The sequence below is a fragment of the Aspergillus fumigatus genome, chromosome 1 (genome assembly GCF_000002655.1).
Source record: "Aspergillus fumigatus Af293 chromosome 1, whole genome shotgun sequence".
Classification (NCBI taxonomy): domain Eukaryota; kingdom Fungi; phylum Ascomycota; class Eurotiomycetes; order Eurotiales; family Aspergillaceae; genus Aspergillus; species Aspergillus fumigatus.
The window spans coordinates 739,172-757,493 of NC_007194.1; the positions used below are offsets into that span (position 1 = coordinate 739,172).

The following is an 18,322-nucleotide window of genomic DNA, read 5'->3' on the forward strand; positions in this document are numbered from 1 at the left end:
CGAGACTGGCTAATGACTAGGACATACGGGCACTCTCATCTCTTCTGGAGTCTTCCATCCTGTACACTCCACTCCATCTTCAGGTTCTAAATTATGTTGGGGCTCTGTGCACTAGATTGTGGGCATGGCTAGGGACCGGCGGGAAATATACAAGGGTAAAGTCGGGTATGCTATGCAAATCGAATAAAATTCTGGAGAACTGGTGAATGTAGGAAAAGGGAGTAATGAGTGAGATGGACAATGTGCAGGAATGAAGGGCCATTAAGACTTGGAGGTCAAGAAGTCCACCGCCTGAAATTAGAGAAGAGTCAATTCAGCGTCGTTTGCAACCTGAAAGAGTCGTTGTACTCACCTTGTCAATGTTGTAGTCGAACTTCTCTAATGCAGCGAGCGATTCATCGCGGGGAAACCCCATACCCGTGAGCCGTTGAAGGATTTGGTCGTCTTCCACAGAGTCAGCCTGAAGGGCCCATCCGGGCGGTTTGCCATCCCCAGACGCCGCAGGTTGCGTTGCCCCATTGGTACCTGTGGAGGCGCCTTGAGCATTGTCCAGAGGCGCGAAGAGGGCCTCCCAGTCGTGCGCCGCTGGTTGCGAGTTGGAAGCTGCCGGTGATACGGCGGTACCTTGATTTGAGGCGTTCACCTGTTGTTCAAAGCTGAAGAAATCAGAGTGGTTGGCATGCTCAGTGCTTCCACCGAGTACCCCCATCTTCTGCTGTGAAGGCGCGTCGAAAGAGAAGTCGAAATCTGCAGTATTCTTATTGTCAAACGGCTCAGTCTCGGCGTCATCATCGTCTTCCGCTTCTTTCGCGGGGGCAAGCTCCATTCCAGCAAAAGCAGCCTCAAAATCGGGAGCACTAGGCTTGGTCGCGGCCAAAGCAGGTGCAGCGCCGGGGGCATCCCGCTGCGGCTCTCCGCCAACCATCGGGGCACCAGTGCCTGCTTCTACTGAATGAGGTGCATCCGGAGCGCGTGTGGGATCTTCACGCTTTGGCAAAAGGCCGTTGAATTCAGGTGGCATACCGCCAGATGCCTCCTTCTCTGCGCTCTCATCATATTTTGGTGGGCTTTTCTGGGCCTCAGTGGAAGGAGGCTGACTAGGAGTTATAGACCCTGGAGCAGGAAACGCTTCCAACTGAGATGGCTCAATCGGGTCCGTCTTAGACGTTTGCTGTTCTTGGGGTGGAACAGTCGGTGTGAAATTGTCATCGAAACCCAAGGGTGCCTCGCTATCAGAGCTGTCGTCGTCATCGTCATCATCGGCGAGCTCACGGATCGGCGGGAACTCGGAGAGCGCAGCAGGAGCTGTACCATTAGGCTTGGTTGCTCCAGCACCCTGTTTCATAGCAGCAAAAGCTTCTTCAAAATCATTCGCGTTCTGAGACCGTGACCTCTGATGTGCTGGACCGCCAAACAGCTCATCGAAGCTGGGGTCCTTTGCGGCTGTCTGGTTCTCGTTGGCAGTAGCCGAAGTGTCTGCTCTTGCTGTTTCCCCAGAGACGACTGGAACTTCGGGGAAGCGCTTAGACTCTTCGAACTCCTCGAAGGGAGACCGTACTTCCCCGTGTTCTGGACTCGCAGAGGGAATTTCGGTGGCACCTGCTGGGGCTGGAGTCCCTACAGTTGATGACTCAGGACCACCAAATCTGCTACCTGGCGGAGATGGCTTGGTAGATGAGGTCACAGATTGTGTCTCGGCTAAGGGAAGAACGTTAGGGGTGAACTGCCGAGACTGCGGGGGTTCAGGCACGGTCCCAACCGAAGGTGGCGGTGATACAGAGGGGGTTGGTACCCCGGATGTAACAGGAGAGTGGAGCGAAGCCTGCCGAGAGTCGGCGCGGAATGAAGTGGGAGGTGGGGGTGTAGCAGTGGTCGGAGGAGCAAAGGCAGTGCCAAAGAGGCTGTCAAAAGCACGTTGCTGTTCGCTCGAAACCTGGGGGGACGCTCCCTGCCCGTCGCTTGATGCTGTGGTAGTCCGCCTGAAGAATGGGTTGTTGTTTTGACTGGCCGTGGACAGAGCAGGGCTTGCGAGCGCGGGTGCAGCGCTTTCGTCGGATCCTTGAGGTTGTTCCTTCGAGAGCGTGTCCATCTCCTCCTGGATTTTGTCGCGTTCACCTTCCACTGTAGCTAATTGCTTCTTGTTGATCGCGACAAGGCCTTTTTGCTGCCGAGCGTCAGAGCGCGCTTTCTCGAGGGCAGGCTTAAGCTGGGCGACAGCAGCATTAGCTTGGCGAATTTTCTCTTTCAAGTTCGCATTCTCCTGTTGGTCGGCGGTCAAAGCAGCAGAAACTTGGTTATATTGAGTCTGCAAATCTTGCCTACTGCCCTCGATCAACGCATATTCTTGTTGCAACCTCTTAGTCTCCGCCTTAGAGGCGTTCAGTCGCTCCTCAAGAGCTTTGAAATTTTTGACCTCCTGTTCATACATCGCTCTGGCTTGCGCTAAGCGAGTCTCAAAGTCACGCTTTTGCTGAGATGTCTGAGACAGCTCGTGCTCCGCAGAAGTGCGCTTCGTCTGAACGTTTTGCATCTCCTTGGCGAGCGAGCCTATTTGGTTGGATAGATTTGCCAGCTCGGCCGTTTCCTGTGTGAGTTTACTGGATTCCTCAGGGTCGTTGTCACCTAGAAGGTCATCCGATGGAGGCGGTGGTGAACGGACTGGTGGCGGGGCACCGGCTGAAGCGCCAGTTATTTGAGGCTGGAGACTCTGACCAAATGAGGAAGTCGGAATGAAAGGCTTAAAAGTCGTCGAGTTGGCTGGAGGTGACGCTCTGGAGGTGGGTGAACCCGGCGTCTGGAACGGCGTGTTGGAACCTCCTGTGGACTGGGGTACTTGTGAAGGTGCTGCAGGTGCGGGAGGAGCAGAAAATGCGTCAAGACCGAAGAGGTCATCCGCAGCAGACCGGACACTTGGGGGAGGCGGCGGCACTGCCTGCGCCGTGGTAGGACGCCGCATACTAGGAGGAACCAAAGCGGGAGGAAGCGTCTGCGGCAAGGGCTCCTTTCCTGTACGCTGTGAACGAACCAGATACATTGCGACCGCAAATTCGTCCTTCGTCAATTGCCCGTCAGCGTCAATATCCGCGAGATCCCAAATCTGAGCTAGGACTTCTTCAGGCAATTGAGCTTTCATGAAGAATCCTACGGCCTGGTCACCAGTGATGACGCCCAACTTCGCAGTATCAATCGTTCCAAATATGGTATCGAATTGTGCCTTCTCTGCTGGCGTGATAAGCCAATCTCCGCCCGTCGACTGCGCAGTGAGCGGTGTTCCGAACTGGGACCTATTCAGAGGGCTTTGAGTCCGCTGGGGTCCGGTGAACTGTCGCGGAATGGCAGGGACTGGAGGAACGTCGAGGGCGGGTCGGGACCCCACGGAGGTTCGCACCGGGCCCCTTCGTGCTGCCGCCTCATACAAGCCAGGAGGTAAAGTCTGAGGGATGCCCCTCATGGCGCCCGACTTGTAGGAGGTCAAGAGGTGCATAGCGATGATGAATTCTGTGGCATCGAGGGCGCCTCGTTGCTTCGTGTCTGCTAGGTTCCAAATGCGGCCAAGAATCTCGTTTGGTAACCGTGCGCGTTCAAAGATTTGCTTAGCGATGTCGCCTGTAATGCAAGCATTATTAGCCTCAAAGCTACATACTTCCTCGTTTTGCGGGATGCATGCCTGAGATAACCCCGCTCCTCGACACATCAGACTTCTCAAATAGCGCTGTGAATTTATTGACGTCTTCCGGGTTGAGTGGAGGGACTCGAATTGGCCCACTAACTGGTGGTGGGCTGGTCGCACCAGCGGAGCGAGAGGTGGGAGATGTAGGTTCAATAATGACGCCTTCAAACTTAGGCAGCGGCCCAGCTAGAGAGAGAATTCAACATCAGCGCTATTTTCCCTTCTCCCTACCATAGCAAGAAGATCTTCAGGATGCACTCACGTTGCAAGGCTAGCTCCTCTGTAGGTGCGCGACCAGCCTGGGCGTGTCCAATGAGACGCAAAACGACACCAAAGCCAGATGGGGTCAAGAGCCCCCTGTTCTCCTTATCTGCGATCTGCCATATCTACACATTGTCGGTGACCAGTCAGCCAGACATGCGCCGGAAGACACGATCCATGCAAGGCAACTCACCAGTCCGAGTGTCTCCGGTGCAAGCTTGGTCTTCTCGAAGAAAGGAACGGCAACCTCGCCGGTGATGACACCGAGGTTGGTGGTATCAGCAGCCTGAAAGAGCTGGTAAAACACCCGTTTCTCTTCGGGTGTCAAATTGAGATTTGGATGGCGTTGTGCTAGATGGTTGAGACACTCTGTCAGTCCCACTGCGCTTGGAGAAGTTGCTGTTCGATCGGGGGGTCGGTCATTCTCCTCAGGAGTTCACCTAACCACAGCGTGATCTACCATTGCTGGTGGGGACGCTTACCGCTGTCAGCCATGATTGTAGCTCAGGAGGAGTGCGCCTCCTCTTTCCTTCGGCCAAATTTCGCGGATACTCGTCGAATTGTGGCTTATGAGGTGGTAGAGCGGAATGCTGTGGACTAGAGTGAAGATGATGCCACGAGCATAGATCGTCAAACTGTAAGGGGAATGAATGGGGAACGGAGTAGACGGAATGACGAAATGGAGGGGGATGCGGACTTATACCGATTGCTAGATTATAATAAGAGAAAAAGATCTCGTGGAAAGTAGGAAGAGAGGAGGGAACAATAGTCTCGAGGACAAGCAGGCAACCAAGAAATGGAGCTTCGTTCTTGGGAGGAGAGAGATGAGACTAAGGTACGGAGTACAGTAAGTAGTTAGGTTGAGTGGAGGTGAGGGAGGGAGAGATGATGTCCTCCTTAGCTTAGCTTCCCTTCGGCTTCCGGGGGAGTAACCCAACCATAGCACAAGGTCCCTGAACAGCGTACTCTGGATCCACCATTATTCTCTATACCTTCTTCACCTTTTATCAATAATCCCGGAAAAAAAGAGGTTTACTGCCATGGCATACTATTGTCTGCTTGTTTTCTCTTCTTGGTCACTTCTTGTTCCCGCTGTCTCCCTCTCCGTAATTATAACCTTCTTAATCATCGCTGTTGACAAACCTCCAGTGGATCTTTTTTTCTCCCCCTAAAGTAAAGATAATTACAATTCCGTATTTTCAGGTGCTGTTTATATGAACGAGCGGGTAAAATTTCATCGCTGCTTCGGGATATTAAAAATATATCAGACAAAGAAAAACATAGTCTGTGAGCTAAGCCAATCTTCTTCTCCTATGTATTTGCATGCAACATGAGTCGCGCAGGTCCATGGTATATCACCTTGGCAAACGCCTGTCCCCAATACAACAGCACAGAAACGGCCAGAAGCAGCCTCTGCATCAAATCGGACGGCCAAACTCTACAGCCATTCTTCGGAATCCTGCCGAGTGATGACGTCCGTCTAGTACTCGGCCTCGACTTCCTCATCCATCGAGTCGGCGGCGACCTCCTCGTAATCACGCTCGAGGGCAGCCAGGTCCTCACGGGCCTCGGAGAATTCACCTTCCTCCATACCCTCACCAACGTACCAGTGGACGAAGGCACGCTTGGAGTACATGAGGTCGAACTTGTGGTCGAGAGCAGACCAGGCCTCGGCGATGGCCGTGGTGTTGGACAGCATGCAGCTATAGTTGCCGTTAGTTCACTCACTATTTTCATGCTCCATTTGTTTGGTGAGAAAAAGAAAACAGGAATGAAACTTACACAGCACGGTCGAGCTTGGCCAGGTCACCACCGGGAACCTGCTGAGGAGGCTGGTAGCAAATACCGATCTTGAAACCAGTAGGGCACCAGTCAACGAACTGGATGGTGCGCTTGGTCTTGAGGGTAGCAACAGCGGCGTGGGTCTCCTTGGGCACAACATCACCACGGTAGAGCAGGCAGGTGGCCATGTACTTGCCGTTGCGGGGGTCACACTTGACCATCTGGTTGTTGGGCTCAAAGCAAGCAGAGGTGATCTCGTTGACAGAGTTGGCCTCGTGGGAAGCCTTGGCAGCAGAGATGACGGGAGCGTAGGCGACCAGGGGGAAGTGGATACGGGGGTAGGGGACCAGGTTGGTCTGGAATTCGTTCAGATCGACGTTGAGGGAACCATCGAAACGCAGGGAGGCGGTGATGGAGGAAACAACCTGAGCGATCAGGCGGTTCAGGTTCTCGTAGCTGGGGCGCTCAATGCCGAGGTTGCGGCGGCAAATGTCGTAGATGGCCTCGTTGTCGACCATGAAGCTGCAGTCGGAGTGCTCCAGGGTGGTGTGAGTGGTCAGGATGGAGTTGTAGGGCTCAACAACGGAGGTGGCGTTCTGGGGAGCAGGGTAGACGCAGAATTCCAGCTTCGACTTCTTGCCATAGTCCACAGAGAGACGCTCCATCAGCAGAGCACCGAAACCGGAACCGGTACCACCACCGAAAGAGTGGAAGACCAGGAATCCCTGGAGACCAGCGCAGTTGTCGGCAACCCTGCGGACCTTGTCGAGAACCTGGTCGATCATCTCCTTTCCAACGGTGTAGTGACCACGAGCATAGTTGTTAGAGGCATCCTCCTTGCCCGTGATCATGTTCTCGGGGTGGAAAAGGCTACGGTAGGTGCCGGTGCGGACCTCATCGACCACATTGGGCTCGAGATCACAGTAGATGGTACGGGGAACATATTTGCCCTGGCCTTTACGTTGTCAGATCATAAGGTCGTAAGTAGGAGAACGAGTGCAAACAGCAAGCGTACCAGTTTCAGAGAAGAAAGTGCTGAATCCGTGGTCGGGGTCGGCCTTCTTGCGCTCCTCGGTCAAGTAACCATCGGGCTGGGTAACAGCAAAAAAATGTCAGTCAATCTACGCGTCAATTCGAAGAGATAACATCCAGTCGACGTACCTGAATGCCGTGCTCCAAGCAGTAGAGCTAGAATTAAACCAAAGTTAGCCCACCCTCCAATGTCCAATCATCCACGTATGTTTCATCCTCCATTCCCATATGTGAAATATCACTCGGTGAACTGATGGTCAATGCATACCTCCCAGCAAGAGTTGGCGATCTGGCAACCAGCCTGACCGACTGTATCGAGGGAGAAAACATTAGTAACACAACCCGGAGAAAAACAAACAACACGTCAAACGAAGACGATAGAAGGGAGACAAACCGTTCAAACTGATGACTTCTCTCATTTTGTTGAATTCGATTGACTAAATTCCGTTCACAAAGGATAAATTAAGAAAGGTGGGTGGAGGAGGGAGGAATGAAGGACGAAAAAAACCCAAGACGATCTGCTGTATGGGTGTTTCAGGGGTTAGTAAACGGACACCACAAAACATAGAATGTGGTGGGCAGGACAGCACACAACATTGAAGAGGGGGAGAAAGGGAGAACACTAACCCTGGGGTTCGAGAGGTAATTGAAGAAATCTGGAGAAGGTGGAAGGGGGAGAAAGTCGAGGTCTAAGAATGATCAATTCAGACGAAGACAGACCAGACCTGTTCAATTTGTTGTGGACACTCCTTTGGGATGGGCTTCAATAGGTAATGCGCTGTCACCCCCCAAGCTGGCGTTCTTGTTCGTTGTTGATCCGTCGGTTGGGTCGCGTTGGGATCCGCCGGCTGTGATTGGCTGCTGGAGACCCGTGACCGCCAGATGCCCGAGTCTCGCTCGCAGTCCCGTGATGAAGATCAACAATGCTTATTCAGCGCTGATAAGAGTCACGTGAGCGCGTGACGGCATACATGTGCATTGAGCGTTAATATCCAGCCCACTGCCTCAACTCGATATATTTCATCAAAAATCGCTTCGATAGAAGGTATGTTGTCTGTCAATCTTCCTTGGCATTTTGATAGTATTGCTGTAGTATCTGTCAATTCATTGATGCGGTGTCACCATTTGCTGCGGGAGTTCCCAAACTGGCAATGGAAACCCAAGCAATGAATAGCTCTGCATATGATATAGAATGTATTCGAGATTTGGCATCCTTGCTCCATGCTGTAATCTGCTCTTCCAATTGTATCCCTAGACGAGTTTTAATTTATTCAGAGACATATGCTAACAGCTTGTTTAGATCTACTCTATCTCATATCAAGCCCAACATGACCATATAGACCACTTTTACAGCCACCAATACATCAGAGTGGAGGACAATAGTATTCTCAAAATGAAGAACTTTAACCCCCTTGTTCTTCTCTCTCTCATCCCCCTCGTCGTTGCCAACGTCGAGAAAACCATCTTCGTCGCCCCGCAGCCATCACATATCCCCTCAACAGATTCCACCCTCGACGACCTAGGCCTCGAGCGACTCTCCCCCTCATATCCAACCCTACGAACCTTCATCAACGCCTCATTTCCTACCCCAGACTCCCCAGGAACAGATTCTTGGTTCTTTCTCGAAAACCTGACGCCAGGCCAACGCTACGAAGTCCGGATATGCTATCTGGCAACTGTACGCCGCCTCCCTTCCCATTGCAATCAACACTAACACTATTAAGCAACCCACATCCTTCACACTGGACACATTCACCCTCTCCAGCACAATGGAAGACCCATCTCTCCTCTCCTCGATCAGCCTCTACTCCTCAGCCCGTCTTGCAGCGCTCGACTCTTCAACCTCATCCTCAAACCCCCTCGTCCGCAACGGCAAACACCACCCACCGCCCTCGTCCAGGGATCCAGCACCAACCTCCGACTCGGTGTTGTTCTTGCGGATTCGCGCTGCGGCGGATTACTTCTCGCTTGACAGGGCGCTCATGGAACATGTGCCCCCTGTACTGGTGGATGTGATCCTCGATCCGTTCCTGTGGAATGTTTTCCCGCGGTCTCTGGTGCCGACGGCGGGGTATCTGTGTGTTGTGGGGATGGTGGCTGTCTTGCTTGCGAGGTGGGTAATGGGGGCGTTTGGGGCGATGGTAGAGCGGGAGGTTGGCGAGAGTACGACTGTTGACGGTGATGAAAAGAAGACGCGGTAGGTAGGGGCTATTTGGTTGACCTGCATGGCTCTGATCACCAGTATTGTATAATATGCTACTCTAGGCCTAGGGAAGATAATCTTGATATAGTCAACGTTACAGCTACCCCCCTTGGTACATCATAATTGACAATATGGCGTTGGCTTTAATTACAGTTGGAATTGATGACTTTACAGTAGTAGATTGTATTATGGGACACGTATAACTGGACAGAGCAAAACATGTAAAAACGTTAAATCACAGACATCAGGGGGAATAAAGTGCATTGACAAAATTGGGTCTTGAAACAACATGAAAATTATTAGGCACATGTATGGTTGTAGATCATTCCCAAATATCTCGCCTCGAACCAAAAGTCTACTGCTGGAAATATGTCATAAGTGTATCCGTCGTATCCACAAATCGTGTCACAACAATCCTCGTGAGTGGATTTGAGCATAAGCTAATTCGGCGGGTTGGGCTTGGTACATCTGCCACTTTAGTCTTCAAAGAAGTGCAGAACCGCCCGAATACCCCTGGAACCCAGCCCATGCGGTGGGTATGCGATGTAGAGAGGTTCTTCATGAGCCCCCAGTTTGGCCCTGAATTCACTCTTGCGCACGAGATGGAATTGCTTGGCCAGAGTCTCATAGGTGTGCTGGAGCATCTTGATCTTGGCTCCGTGCAGGTTATGGCCGGGCGTCAGTGTGGCAGTTGCACCGGCTCCGAAAGTAAGTGACTTGGTGCCGGCCCTGGCAGCTGTTTGGATGGCATGAGTCACGATGTACTCAATGACCCCGTTGGGAGAGCCTGGAAAGTCGAAGCTATACTTGACCTGCATGCCGAAATGAGGAGACAGCATGGCCAAGGCAACAAAGGCACAGATGGTGCCCGACTTGTCCACAGCGTAGAAGTACCAACGGTGCTCCGAATCACGCCAAGGATGGATCTCCGACAGATGCACCTGAGTGCCCTTACGATTCGCCAGCCAATCCTGGATCCGTGCATCAATCTTCTCCCGGACGTCGTCGGGGACCATCTCGCCGTACTTCATCTCGACGATCTTGATACCCTCGTTCTCCGCGCGCCGAATCTTCCGTGCAATTTCGCCATCAGACGCGGCCTGGTTGCGGGACGGATCCACACGCTCCTCAGCAATGCAGGACAAGCTGCGCCATCCGAGCTTGTCGCCCAGAATACTTTCAACTTCTGGGGAGCAAAGAAGCCAGATAGGTTTGTACTTGGTCTCACGTCGCATCCACTGCAGGAACTGCGTGATGATGCGGTTGTACTGCGAGGGATCACATAAAGGGTTGCCGGGAATCACTGCATAGTTGTTACTGCTGGGGACGTATGAGACGGCGGCCCCGGTGGCCATGTCTCGCCAAATCTTGAAACGCTCATCGCCCCACGAGGTGGACGTGGCATCTCCATAGTTGGCGATCAGGTGCTCCAATGGCTGCAACTCGCTTTCGTCCTTCGCGAGTGATCCGCGTCCCTCCCGTTGCCACGGTGGCTCAATCGTGGACGATTCGGGATGACGAAGCAGCAAAGCCGGGGGCTTAGGCGGGAAACTCTTGGGGTCCCGGTGGAAGAGCGACGCGAGACGAATGTTGCCCAATTTGAGAAGAAGCATCAGCAACCGCTCCAGGCCAACACCGGCTCCAGCGTGCGGAGGAGCGCCCCAGCGAAAGCCCTCCAAGTAATCCTCCATCGTGTCCGGATTGATGCCCGAGCGCCGCATGCTCTCCTCCAGCATCCGCGGGTCGTGAATACGCTGCCCGCCAGAGACAATCTCCTGGCCTCGAATAAAGATATCAAAGGAGTTGGTGAAGCGCGGGTCTTCGGGATCGGGCATTGCGTAAAACGGACGAGCTGCGACCGGAAACTTGTCAAGAATGTAGTAATCGGTCCCATACTTCTCCTTGACAAGCTCACCCAACCGTATCTCGTCTCGGGTATGCAGGTCATCGTCTTCCGGCAGTGGGTTGCCATCCTCATCACGCCATCCGGACTCGTTGAGCATCTTGATGCCATCCGAAAATCGGATGATGGGTGTCTCTTCGAGCCACACAACGTCCTCCGAGGGGAACTGATGCTTGACAATCTCGATCTCGCGGCGGTAGCGGCCATAGACCCCCTTCAGCATGTTCTTGATCACGGCATCCAAAACGTCCAACATCTCGTGATAATGCTCCTCGATCGCCATCTCGATATCGAGACCCGTGTACTCGGTCAGATGGCGGTGAGTGTTGGAGTTCTCGGCCCGAAACACAGCACCGATCTCGTACACTCGCTCAAAGTCGGCTGCAATAGCCATCTGCTTGGCGAGCTGGGGACTCTGGGCCAAGAAAGCATCGCGACCGAAATAGTTCACTTGGAAGACACTGGCACCGGACTCGGTGGCAGAGCCTTGCAGCTTGGGGGTGTGGATCTCTATGAAGCCTTGCTCGTCAAGGGAAGATCGGAAGATATTGCAGAGCGCAGACTGAAGGCGGAAGATGGATTGCGACGTTGGAGTGCGCAAGTCCAAGATACGGTTGTTCAGCCGTGTACGGTCCGGTAAGTGACTGCGGCGGCCTTCGACCTTGTCTTCCTCTGCGGTGCGAATTTCGGCCTCGTAGACGCTAAAGGGAACCGGTTCCTCGCGGTGGACGACCAGGTGAATCTGTTCGACATCAAGCTCGACGTCATGAATAGAGCAGCCCAGCACTGGCACCTGGGGCGTTTGGACGATGCCGCGCACGCGCACGATGGAACCCAGGCGTAGATGTTCGGCCCACTGAACCATCGCAATGGATTTGGCCCCAGGTTTCTCGTGAAGGACCCCTTGGAAGGTAGTGAGACGCTGACGGAAGACGAGGAAGACTAGCCTCGCGCTCATCCGGCGTATAATGTGCAGGCGGGCTGTGAAGAAGACTTCCTGGCCGACACTGCTCGAAGAGATATCCTCCAGACGAATCCGAGGTTCTCGCGGACGGCTAGTGGACTGGAGCAAGGGCAGCTCTCCATAGCGGGCCTTCATTTCGGCTGTCTCTTCGCGAGCCGCCTGCGCGATCTCTTCCTTATGACGCCGCTCGGAGTCATCCGATTGTTGTTCCTCGCTGAGTCGACTGCGCTGTTTTCGACGCTGTTCGCGAGCCAAGCGCTTCTGCTGGTTTCTGCTCAGCGAACCCGACCCCGAATCGTCGGAGCCATCGTCAGAGGAGGAAACATAATCGCGATCGCGTAAGAAGCTACTGAAGATGCTGCGACGCGGCGAGGACCCATTAGATAGGTTTGATTTGCTCGAATCGTCATCGGCTTTGGGCCTGATCTTAGACAAAGCACGTTTGATCGACATGGTGACGGATGAGAGACCACCTAGATTGTCACTGGACGTGTACAGTTAGGCAGGTGGCCAGTTTTCATCATCCGAGACCGGTTTTTTGGTTTCTAGAATGAGAAGAATCTGAAGAACCAGAAGGGAAACCTCGTACCAAAAAAAAAAAGGAGTACGACGGGAGAGTAAATATATATATTGTAAGATGTAAGAGTAAGCCTTCGACCCTCAGTAAGGTTAGCTCGAGGAAGTAATCGGAATAGAAAGGAACACGAGTGACTAGGCCCAAGGAGAATATTTACCTTATGTATCAGTTGCTTGGATGCATGGGGATGGAAGAAGAATATGATGATGATGATGGTGATGATGACTTCCTGACGAAGAGCGATCGACAGTCTAGATAAAATCCTAAGGAAGGGCCTAGAGAGGTACTAGACAAGTAATTCTGTTAATATGCCGAGGAATTCAGGAGGATGTTAGGTAATTTCGAAGGTTTCTCACTAAGCAAGCAATTGATAGAGAGCACAACCAAGAAACGACGATCTCAGAACAAGAAGACTGGAAAAAACGCTGGTGGTGATGTCATCGCCGGAGGAAATGTGACGCAGTTTGTCAGCCTTAACAGAGGGGCAGATAGACACTTTCCCAGCCCCATAGCTGTAGTTAGTAATATTACTGTCTTATTATCAATCAGATACCGTGTTTTTTATCGATTTACTCTTTATTTGATAAGATCATACCACTCAATTGTCAGGTAGCTAGGTTTTTTAATGCAATTGAGAATGCTTTGCTACGGATATAACCCACCCTTCCATCTACGTAACTGCAGAGTCGCCCGCTAGAAGTACATCCCGTTGTACTCCGTCCTCCGTACATCGGCCGGCACCAAAGGAGCGAGATCCGAGGAGTAAAAATTTCGATCAATCGACCCTATTTTAGGACACACTAGGGGGAAGCAAACTAGGCATTCCCTGATATCATTGAACCTTGTGAAAGCCCATTTCTTTCACGTACCAACGTACTAAATAATGTACTCCGTATGGTACCTTGATCTCCCTCGTCATCCGACACTTTCTGGATGTCTTGGCTGGCGTCTTGTCCACTCTGAACATCGTACCGATTTCTTCCTTCAATTCCCAACCCCCATGATCCCTCGGTTCACTTCATCCATATCCAATCTCCAACATTCACGTTCTCCTCCTGTTTATTATTAGGTTTCGGGTCTTCGAGATACTGATTTAGTTAATCGTCCCCTTGGAGCTAAATCCCTGCGGGACTTTTCGCTTCCCGCGTATGCATCTAGACTCGTGACGGTCATCGTTGTACTAGATCAACGTCCATGGCCTCTCATGCCCCTCCTCGATGGTGGCTCTACATCCAGGCCGTCTTTTGGCGGTTCCTGATGCGAATAGGAATGTTCTTTCACAACTTACCGGCTCCCCGTCCTCCCCGTCCAGCCTTTGTCCGATCCGTTCGTTCCGGCAACTCGCAGATCCGTCTACATTTCTACTGCCCACCTGACTACCAAAAAATTCGGAGAGAGGGCCGCCGGCTACCCGTAGTGATTAACTTTCACGGAGGCGGGTTCACACTGGGATGTCCCACCGACGACTCCCGCTGGGCTCAATGCATCCTGGAGGATGTCGGAGCAGTGGTAGTCAGTGTCGGGTACCGTCGAAGTCCGGAGCATCCGTTCCCCGCTGCTGTAGATGATGGTGTGGAAGCACTGCAATATCTGGCCGCCCATGCCACCGAACTGGGCTTGGATGTGACCCGAATTGCTCTGAGTGGTTTCTCAGCGGGCGGCAACCTCGCTGTCACTGTGCCTCTACGGCTGCGAAGCTTGATGGCCAAGGAGCAGCATGGTCCCCCACTCGATCGGGCGAATTCGACGCAACAGCTTCTTGATACGTCGGGCGATATTAGCATCGTCGCTCTCTTCTGCTGGTACCCGATCCTGGACTTTGAGGAGTCGCGTGCTTTCCGCCGCGCGGCGAGCATCATGCCAGAACAGACGCTTCCGAAGTTCCTGACCGATCTATTCGATAACTCCTACCTGCCGAATCATGAACACCGTCGCTCGCCCTACGCATCCCCTGTCCGAGCGACAGACGAGATACTGGCCGACGCTTTACCCCACGATATCTTTCTGTACATCTGCGAATGGGACATGCTGATGAACGAGGGCCAGCTGTTCATGCGGCGACTGAAGGATTCCGGCAAACACGCTCGGGCTATGATGATTGAAAAAGCCCGACATGCCTGGGACAAGTCCCCGAATCCCTTCCGAGATCAAGCCAAGGTCAATGTTCTCTACCGCGATGCCTGCGCGGACATGAAAGCGATTTTTGACAGATAGATCTCGCGATACAGAATCAGTATCTTCATGTGCCATACTTCTTTCTTTCTTTCCTGTCCTTTACCCACCCTTATCTGAGCGTTTTTGTCCATCATTATACGGAACCATTGGAGGGGAAATGCGCTACTCCTGGCACTGGCCCGAATCTATCGGTTTAAGGCGTTATAGATGTAAACTATACTCCAGCAGTAACACGAGCAAATGACTATCTAAAAATGACAACATGTGACCCTTATCAATTATATAGTGTCTAACAATCAGAACCAAGAAGGTAAACAACCTCGAAAGTACCGTGTTTTGTAGATCCCAACATCAGCACTCCTTCCCGCCAATCATAATCTCCATCCTCAGCAACCTTAATATTCATGTCCAATTCCATGTCCCTGTCCATGGTAATATCGTCATTTCCTGTTGACATGTTTCTCATCCCCAGAGTCGAAGCTTATGGCTGCAGGTCTGGTATCAGGTATCGGATGCAGGCATGCAGGTATGCTATGACATCATTCTTGAATGTCACAGGTATCTCCTGTTCGTACCTCTGCACCGAGGTCCACGATACGAGGCTTCGCTAACATTCAATACTCATGGCCTTCCAAGTGTTGGTTGACTCGACTGTAGAGAATGAATCAGGTTTCTAGATACAGAGGGAATATAAGGTGGAGGTAATGTAGCAATTGCATCCTTGAGGTTGTTGCCATGTGCATACAGGTGAGTGTCTACAGGTTTACTGGTCTACTGATATACAGGATACTGGCATTGGTTCTATAAATTTTCCAATGTTTTGTATTCCGTTTAGATAGTTGTCACTACATTCACATCATAGCACCATTATCGAGTCAAAATGCCATCGTACTAAACATCAAGGGACAAAACATGGCTGATATCCGAACGAGATATAAAACGAGATCACACCCATACGCCACGCTAAACAGCCATGCATGATGGTGAAGAATTGGATTAAATCACTTTTTCTGCTTTTTTCGGATCAAACTCGTCCAGACGCGGCCAAGATGCAAGAAATGATAAAGACGCTGTGGGGTATTGAGCATGAATAGAAAAATCGAACAAGGGTTTTTGGTTCAGAGTATTCAGTCGTCTTCGTCGGTCTCAGTGACGTCGCTCAGGTCTCCTTCGGATTCGCTCCCGTCGAGGTCACTGTCCGAATCGCCCTCGTCCTGGTCGTCCACGCCAGGGATACCACGCCAGTGGACGTAATCATCCTCCAGCCAACGGCGGCTGCGAGGTAGCTGGTATGGGTCAAAGGGAAAATAGGCATCAAGCTGATAACCCAGGTCATCGCCGGCACGAGTTTCTCGCTCGACATGGCTGAAGCGCGGGTCTGCCATGGCTGAGATGCTCCGGAACGAGGAGACGCGCAGTCTTTTGTTCGTCTCGAGAATGCTGAACACGTACATGAAGTTGAGGTGCTGAGCCATACGGGCGAATTCAGACACAATCGCCGGCGAGCATACTTTGAGGGGGTTCAGTTTGGAATGGATTGCTTGGTGAAGGACCTCCTTGACCGAGGGAGGGAACGTGATGTCTTCTGGCTCCAGTTCATCAATTTGTTCAGGGGTATCGCCCTCCATCGCTGCGGTCGTCAGGTCTCGCCAGCGGAAGCAGAAGATATACAGCAATGCCTGTGCCGTGGAGTAGAAAGGACCGTAGCGGCGAAGATCAGGGCCTCGACAGGTGGCTTCATAGTCAAGACGGAGGTTGTTCAGATGGGTGCCTAAGAGGTCAAAGACATCTCTTACAACCTCGCCAGAGATGTGCGCACCACGGGCAACGAAGCTAGCGAGGTAGGCTGCTGCGGACTGCCGTAGGATTCCAGGTTGCATCTTATTGAAGATGAGCTGAACACAGGTTGCGGCAAATCGATCCACCAGAATAGGCGACGACTGGGAGAAGTGGAAGAGGAGGAATTGAGAGTGGCGGGAGCGATAGGTCGGAAGGATAATACTTTGGAAATGGCTCAGAAGTAAATCCAGTGCATTCTCCTTGTCATCCAAAGTGCCCGTGGTGAAAGGCGGGGCGTAGTATTCAAACAGCGAATCGATCATGCCATCCAATTTGAGTATGTTGTCTTTGATGGCCTTGACTCGCCGGGACTCCACGTCTAGGGAATCATCGCTAGCGACGGATGCATTGTCGTCAACTTCATTCTCGTCATCCTCCAACATCGTGGCTTCAGGCGAGACTGCGTGGAGAACATCCTCGCCCACTTCGTCCTCGATGTCTTCCATATCTACCTGAATCTGGACATCGATCTTCACGACTTTCTCCGTGATGAGAGCTAGAATGTCGGCTTGAAGCTCAGGGGCGTAACTAATGACCTTTAGAAGATTCCGCGTGTACGCAATGTTGGCCTTTGCGGAATCCGTATCGAAGGGAAACTGCATAGACAAGATGGGGGATAGGGTCCCACTACCAGAAGGAATCAACTGCATCACATGACGTAGAGCCATATGAGTTCTGCTATAGATCTCTGCAGCTTGGACTGGGGCGTAGCCAGGTAGCTTGCCCGTCCCCTTTGGGATCTCCCCGAAATTGTTGGCCAACATCTTCAAGACCGCCCCGAGATAGCTTCCCTGGGCTGCCGCAAGGTTACCTAGAAATCGAATGTACAACTTGATATACGACTCATCCCGCCCGAGCCATTCACTGTGCAGGACTGCATTGACCAAGCCGTTGCAATTGCGATCCAGCGACGCAACATTGGACAGAAGACCCATGAGATGATGCTTCAATGTAGTGTGCGTTGGTAAATCTTCGGGAGGCAAGCCATCTTCGTCCAGACGGCGAGGATCTGCCGAGAAAATCTCTTTGATACGATCGTAGGCTTCACTATCCGTTCCAGAGACATGCCGCTGGATAGCTCTGCGCACTTCTTCACGAACCACGGCGGCGCTCTTTTCCGTACTCACAGCCATTTCTTTCTCTTGACCACTCCAAGACGCTTCTCTCATTTCCACATCCTTATCAAATTGAACCCGAACCCGCTTCCTTGGACTGGGCGTGCCATCGCTGCCATCGGAAGCGACCGAGGACGAGGGTGACAGCGAAAGATCCATGTCGGCCAACTTGTGTTTAGCCCCGGCAGCTGCCGCGCTGTTCGTCTTGGAATTTTTCAATATCGGCACTGGCGAGGGGTTGGCCAGCATTTTGGGAGGGTTGACTGATTTGATCGCCCCGGTAGGGTTGCACGCAGTGGTGGCGAAGGAGACCATGACAGTCTCGATTTTATCGGGAAGAAGGTTGGGGTGAGGTTAGTCGACGCGAATCCGAGCGTCGTGTCATTTGTTGCTCTCGTTCTCGAAGACAAGAGAACGGAAGGGTCTTAGTGGGAGTCTTCTGACTCCTGAGAATTATTCAGGATGATAATGCCGATGAAAAATCCAGAGCATACGACACGGCCAGTGCCTGTTGACACCGTGGTCCCCTTCAGAGTGCTACTGAAATTGATAATAGGCGCGCTGGGAGAGAACTGACGCCGAAGGCAGCTTCATATGTCTGCCGGATGAATAGCAATCTAAGGTGATGTAGTAAAGACTGCTATATGTGGACAGGTAATGAAGATTGAGAGCCGCCCTGAAGAGCGAAGACGAGAACGGTTGTAACCAGCGGAGAATTGTACACTGGAAATTTTTCATTCTGTGGGGCGGTGTGGAGTCTTGGGCCCCTTTGACTCGTGACCGCGCGTGACCACGCGTGAC

The 18,322-nt window shown here is 52.2% G+C and overlaps 6 protein-coding genes across 6 annotated transcripts; 2 read left to right on the forward strand and 4 right to left on the reverse strand.

Moving 5' to 3' along the window:
- Positions 1–261: 261 nt before the first annotated feature.
- Positions 262–4,855, reverse strand: AFUA_1G02540 (EF hand domain protein; the record flags this gene model as incomplete). Its single annotated transcript, XM_744911.2, has 6 exons — positions 4,414–4,855; positions 4,125–4,282; positions 3,933–4,056; positions 3,668–3,856; positions 353–3,606; positions 262–291 (listed from the first exon to the last, which is right to left on the reverse strand). The coding sequence occupies exons 1-6, from the start codon at positions 4,424–4,426 to the stop codon at positions 262–264; spliced, it is 3,768 nt and encodes a 1,255-aa protein (XP_750004.2). The 5' UTR covers positions 4,427–4,855.
- Positions 4,856–4,962: 107 nt separating this feature from the next.
- On the reverse strand, positions 4,963–7,535 carry AFUA_1G02550 (tubulin alpha chain). The gene is made up of 7 exons (XM_744912.2): positions 7,373–7,535; positions 7,140–7,263; positions 7,014–7,054; positions 6,875–6,901; positions 6,729–6,804; positions 5,714–6,668; positions 4,963–5,634 (listed from the first exon to the last, which is right to left on the reverse strand). Exons 2-7 carry the CDS (start codon positions 7,162–7,164, stop codon positions 5,412–5,414), a joined length of 1,347 nt encoding a protein of 448 aa, XP_750005.1. The 5' UTR covers positions 7,165–7,263; positions 7,373–7,535; the 3' UTR covers positions 4,963–5,411.
- Positions 7,536–7,641: 106 nt separating this feature from the next.
- AFUA_1G02560 (uncharacterized protein) lies at positions 7,642–8,946 on the forward strand (the record flags this gene model as incomplete). Its single annotated transcript, XM_744913.2, has 3 exons — positions 7,642–7,790; positions 8,046–8,423; positions 8,470–8,946. Exons 2-3 carry the CDS (start codon positions 8,139–8,141, stop codon positions 8,944–8,946), a joined length of 762 nt encoding a protein of 253 aa, XP_750006.1. The 5' UTR covers positions 7,642–7,790; positions 8,046–8,138.
- Positions 8,947–9,424: 478 nt separating this feature from the next.
- Positions 9,425–12,769, reverse strand: erdS (aspartyl-tRNA synthetase, cytoplasmic; the record flags this gene model as incomplete). Its single annotated transcript, XM_744914.2, has 3 exons — positions 12,550–12,769; positions 12,405–12,466; positions 9,425–12,299 (listed from the first exon to the last, which is right to left on the reverse strand). Exon 3 carries the CDS (start codon positions 12,266–12,268, stop codon positions 9,425–9,427), a length of 2,844 nt encoding a protein of 947 aa, XP_750007.1. The 5' UTR covers positions 12,269–12,299; positions 12,405–12,466; positions 12,550–12,769.
- A 208-nt stretch (positions 12,770–12,977) lies between these two features.
- On the forward strand, positions 12,978–14,890 carry erdH (alpha/beta hydrolase). Its single transcript, XM_744915.2, has one exon. The coding sequence runs from the start codon at positions 13,587–13,589 to the stop codon at positions 14,604–14,606; it is 1,020 nt and encodes a 339-aa protein (XP_750008.1). The 5' UTR covers positions 12,978–13,586; the 3' UTR covers positions 14,607–14,890.
- A 292-nt stretch (positions 14,891–15,182) lies between these two features.
- AFUA_1G02590 (rDNA-binding RNA polymerase I transcriptional factor) lies at positions 15,183–18,238 on the reverse strand. The gene has a single exon (XM_744916.2). The coding sequence runs from the start codon at positions 17,834–17,836 to the stop codon at positions 15,695–15,697; it is 2,142 nt and encodes a 713-aa protein (XP_750009.1). The 5' UTR covers positions 17,837–18,238; the 3' UTR covers positions 15,183–15,694.
- Positions 18,239–18,322: the final 84 nt, after the last annotated feature.

What these genes read in the sequence shown, in the direction of transcription:
- AFUA_1G02550 (XM_744912.2), bottom strand. Translation starts at nt 7,164, where the DNA reads ATGAGAGAAGTCATCAGTTTGAACG. An exon ending in AGAAGTCATCAGTTTGAACG is followed by an intron (nt 7,055 to 7,139) that starts GTTTGTCTCCCT and finishes CCCTCGATACAG; the next exon opens with TCGGTCAGGCTGGTTGCCAG. An exon ending in TCGCCAACTCTTGCTGGGAG is followed by an intron (nt 6,902 to 7,013) that starts GTATGCATTGAC and finishes GTTTAATTCTAG; the next exon opens with CTCTACTGCTTGGAGCACGG.
- AFUA_1G02590 (XM_744916.2), bottom strand. Translation starts at nt 17,836, where the DNA reads ATGGTCTCCTTCGCCACCACTGCGTGCAACCCTACCGGGGCGATCAAA.
- erdH (XM_744915.2), top strand. Translation starts at nt 13,587, where the DNA reads ATGGCCTCTCATGCCCCTCCTCGATGGTGGCTCTACATCCAGGCCGTC.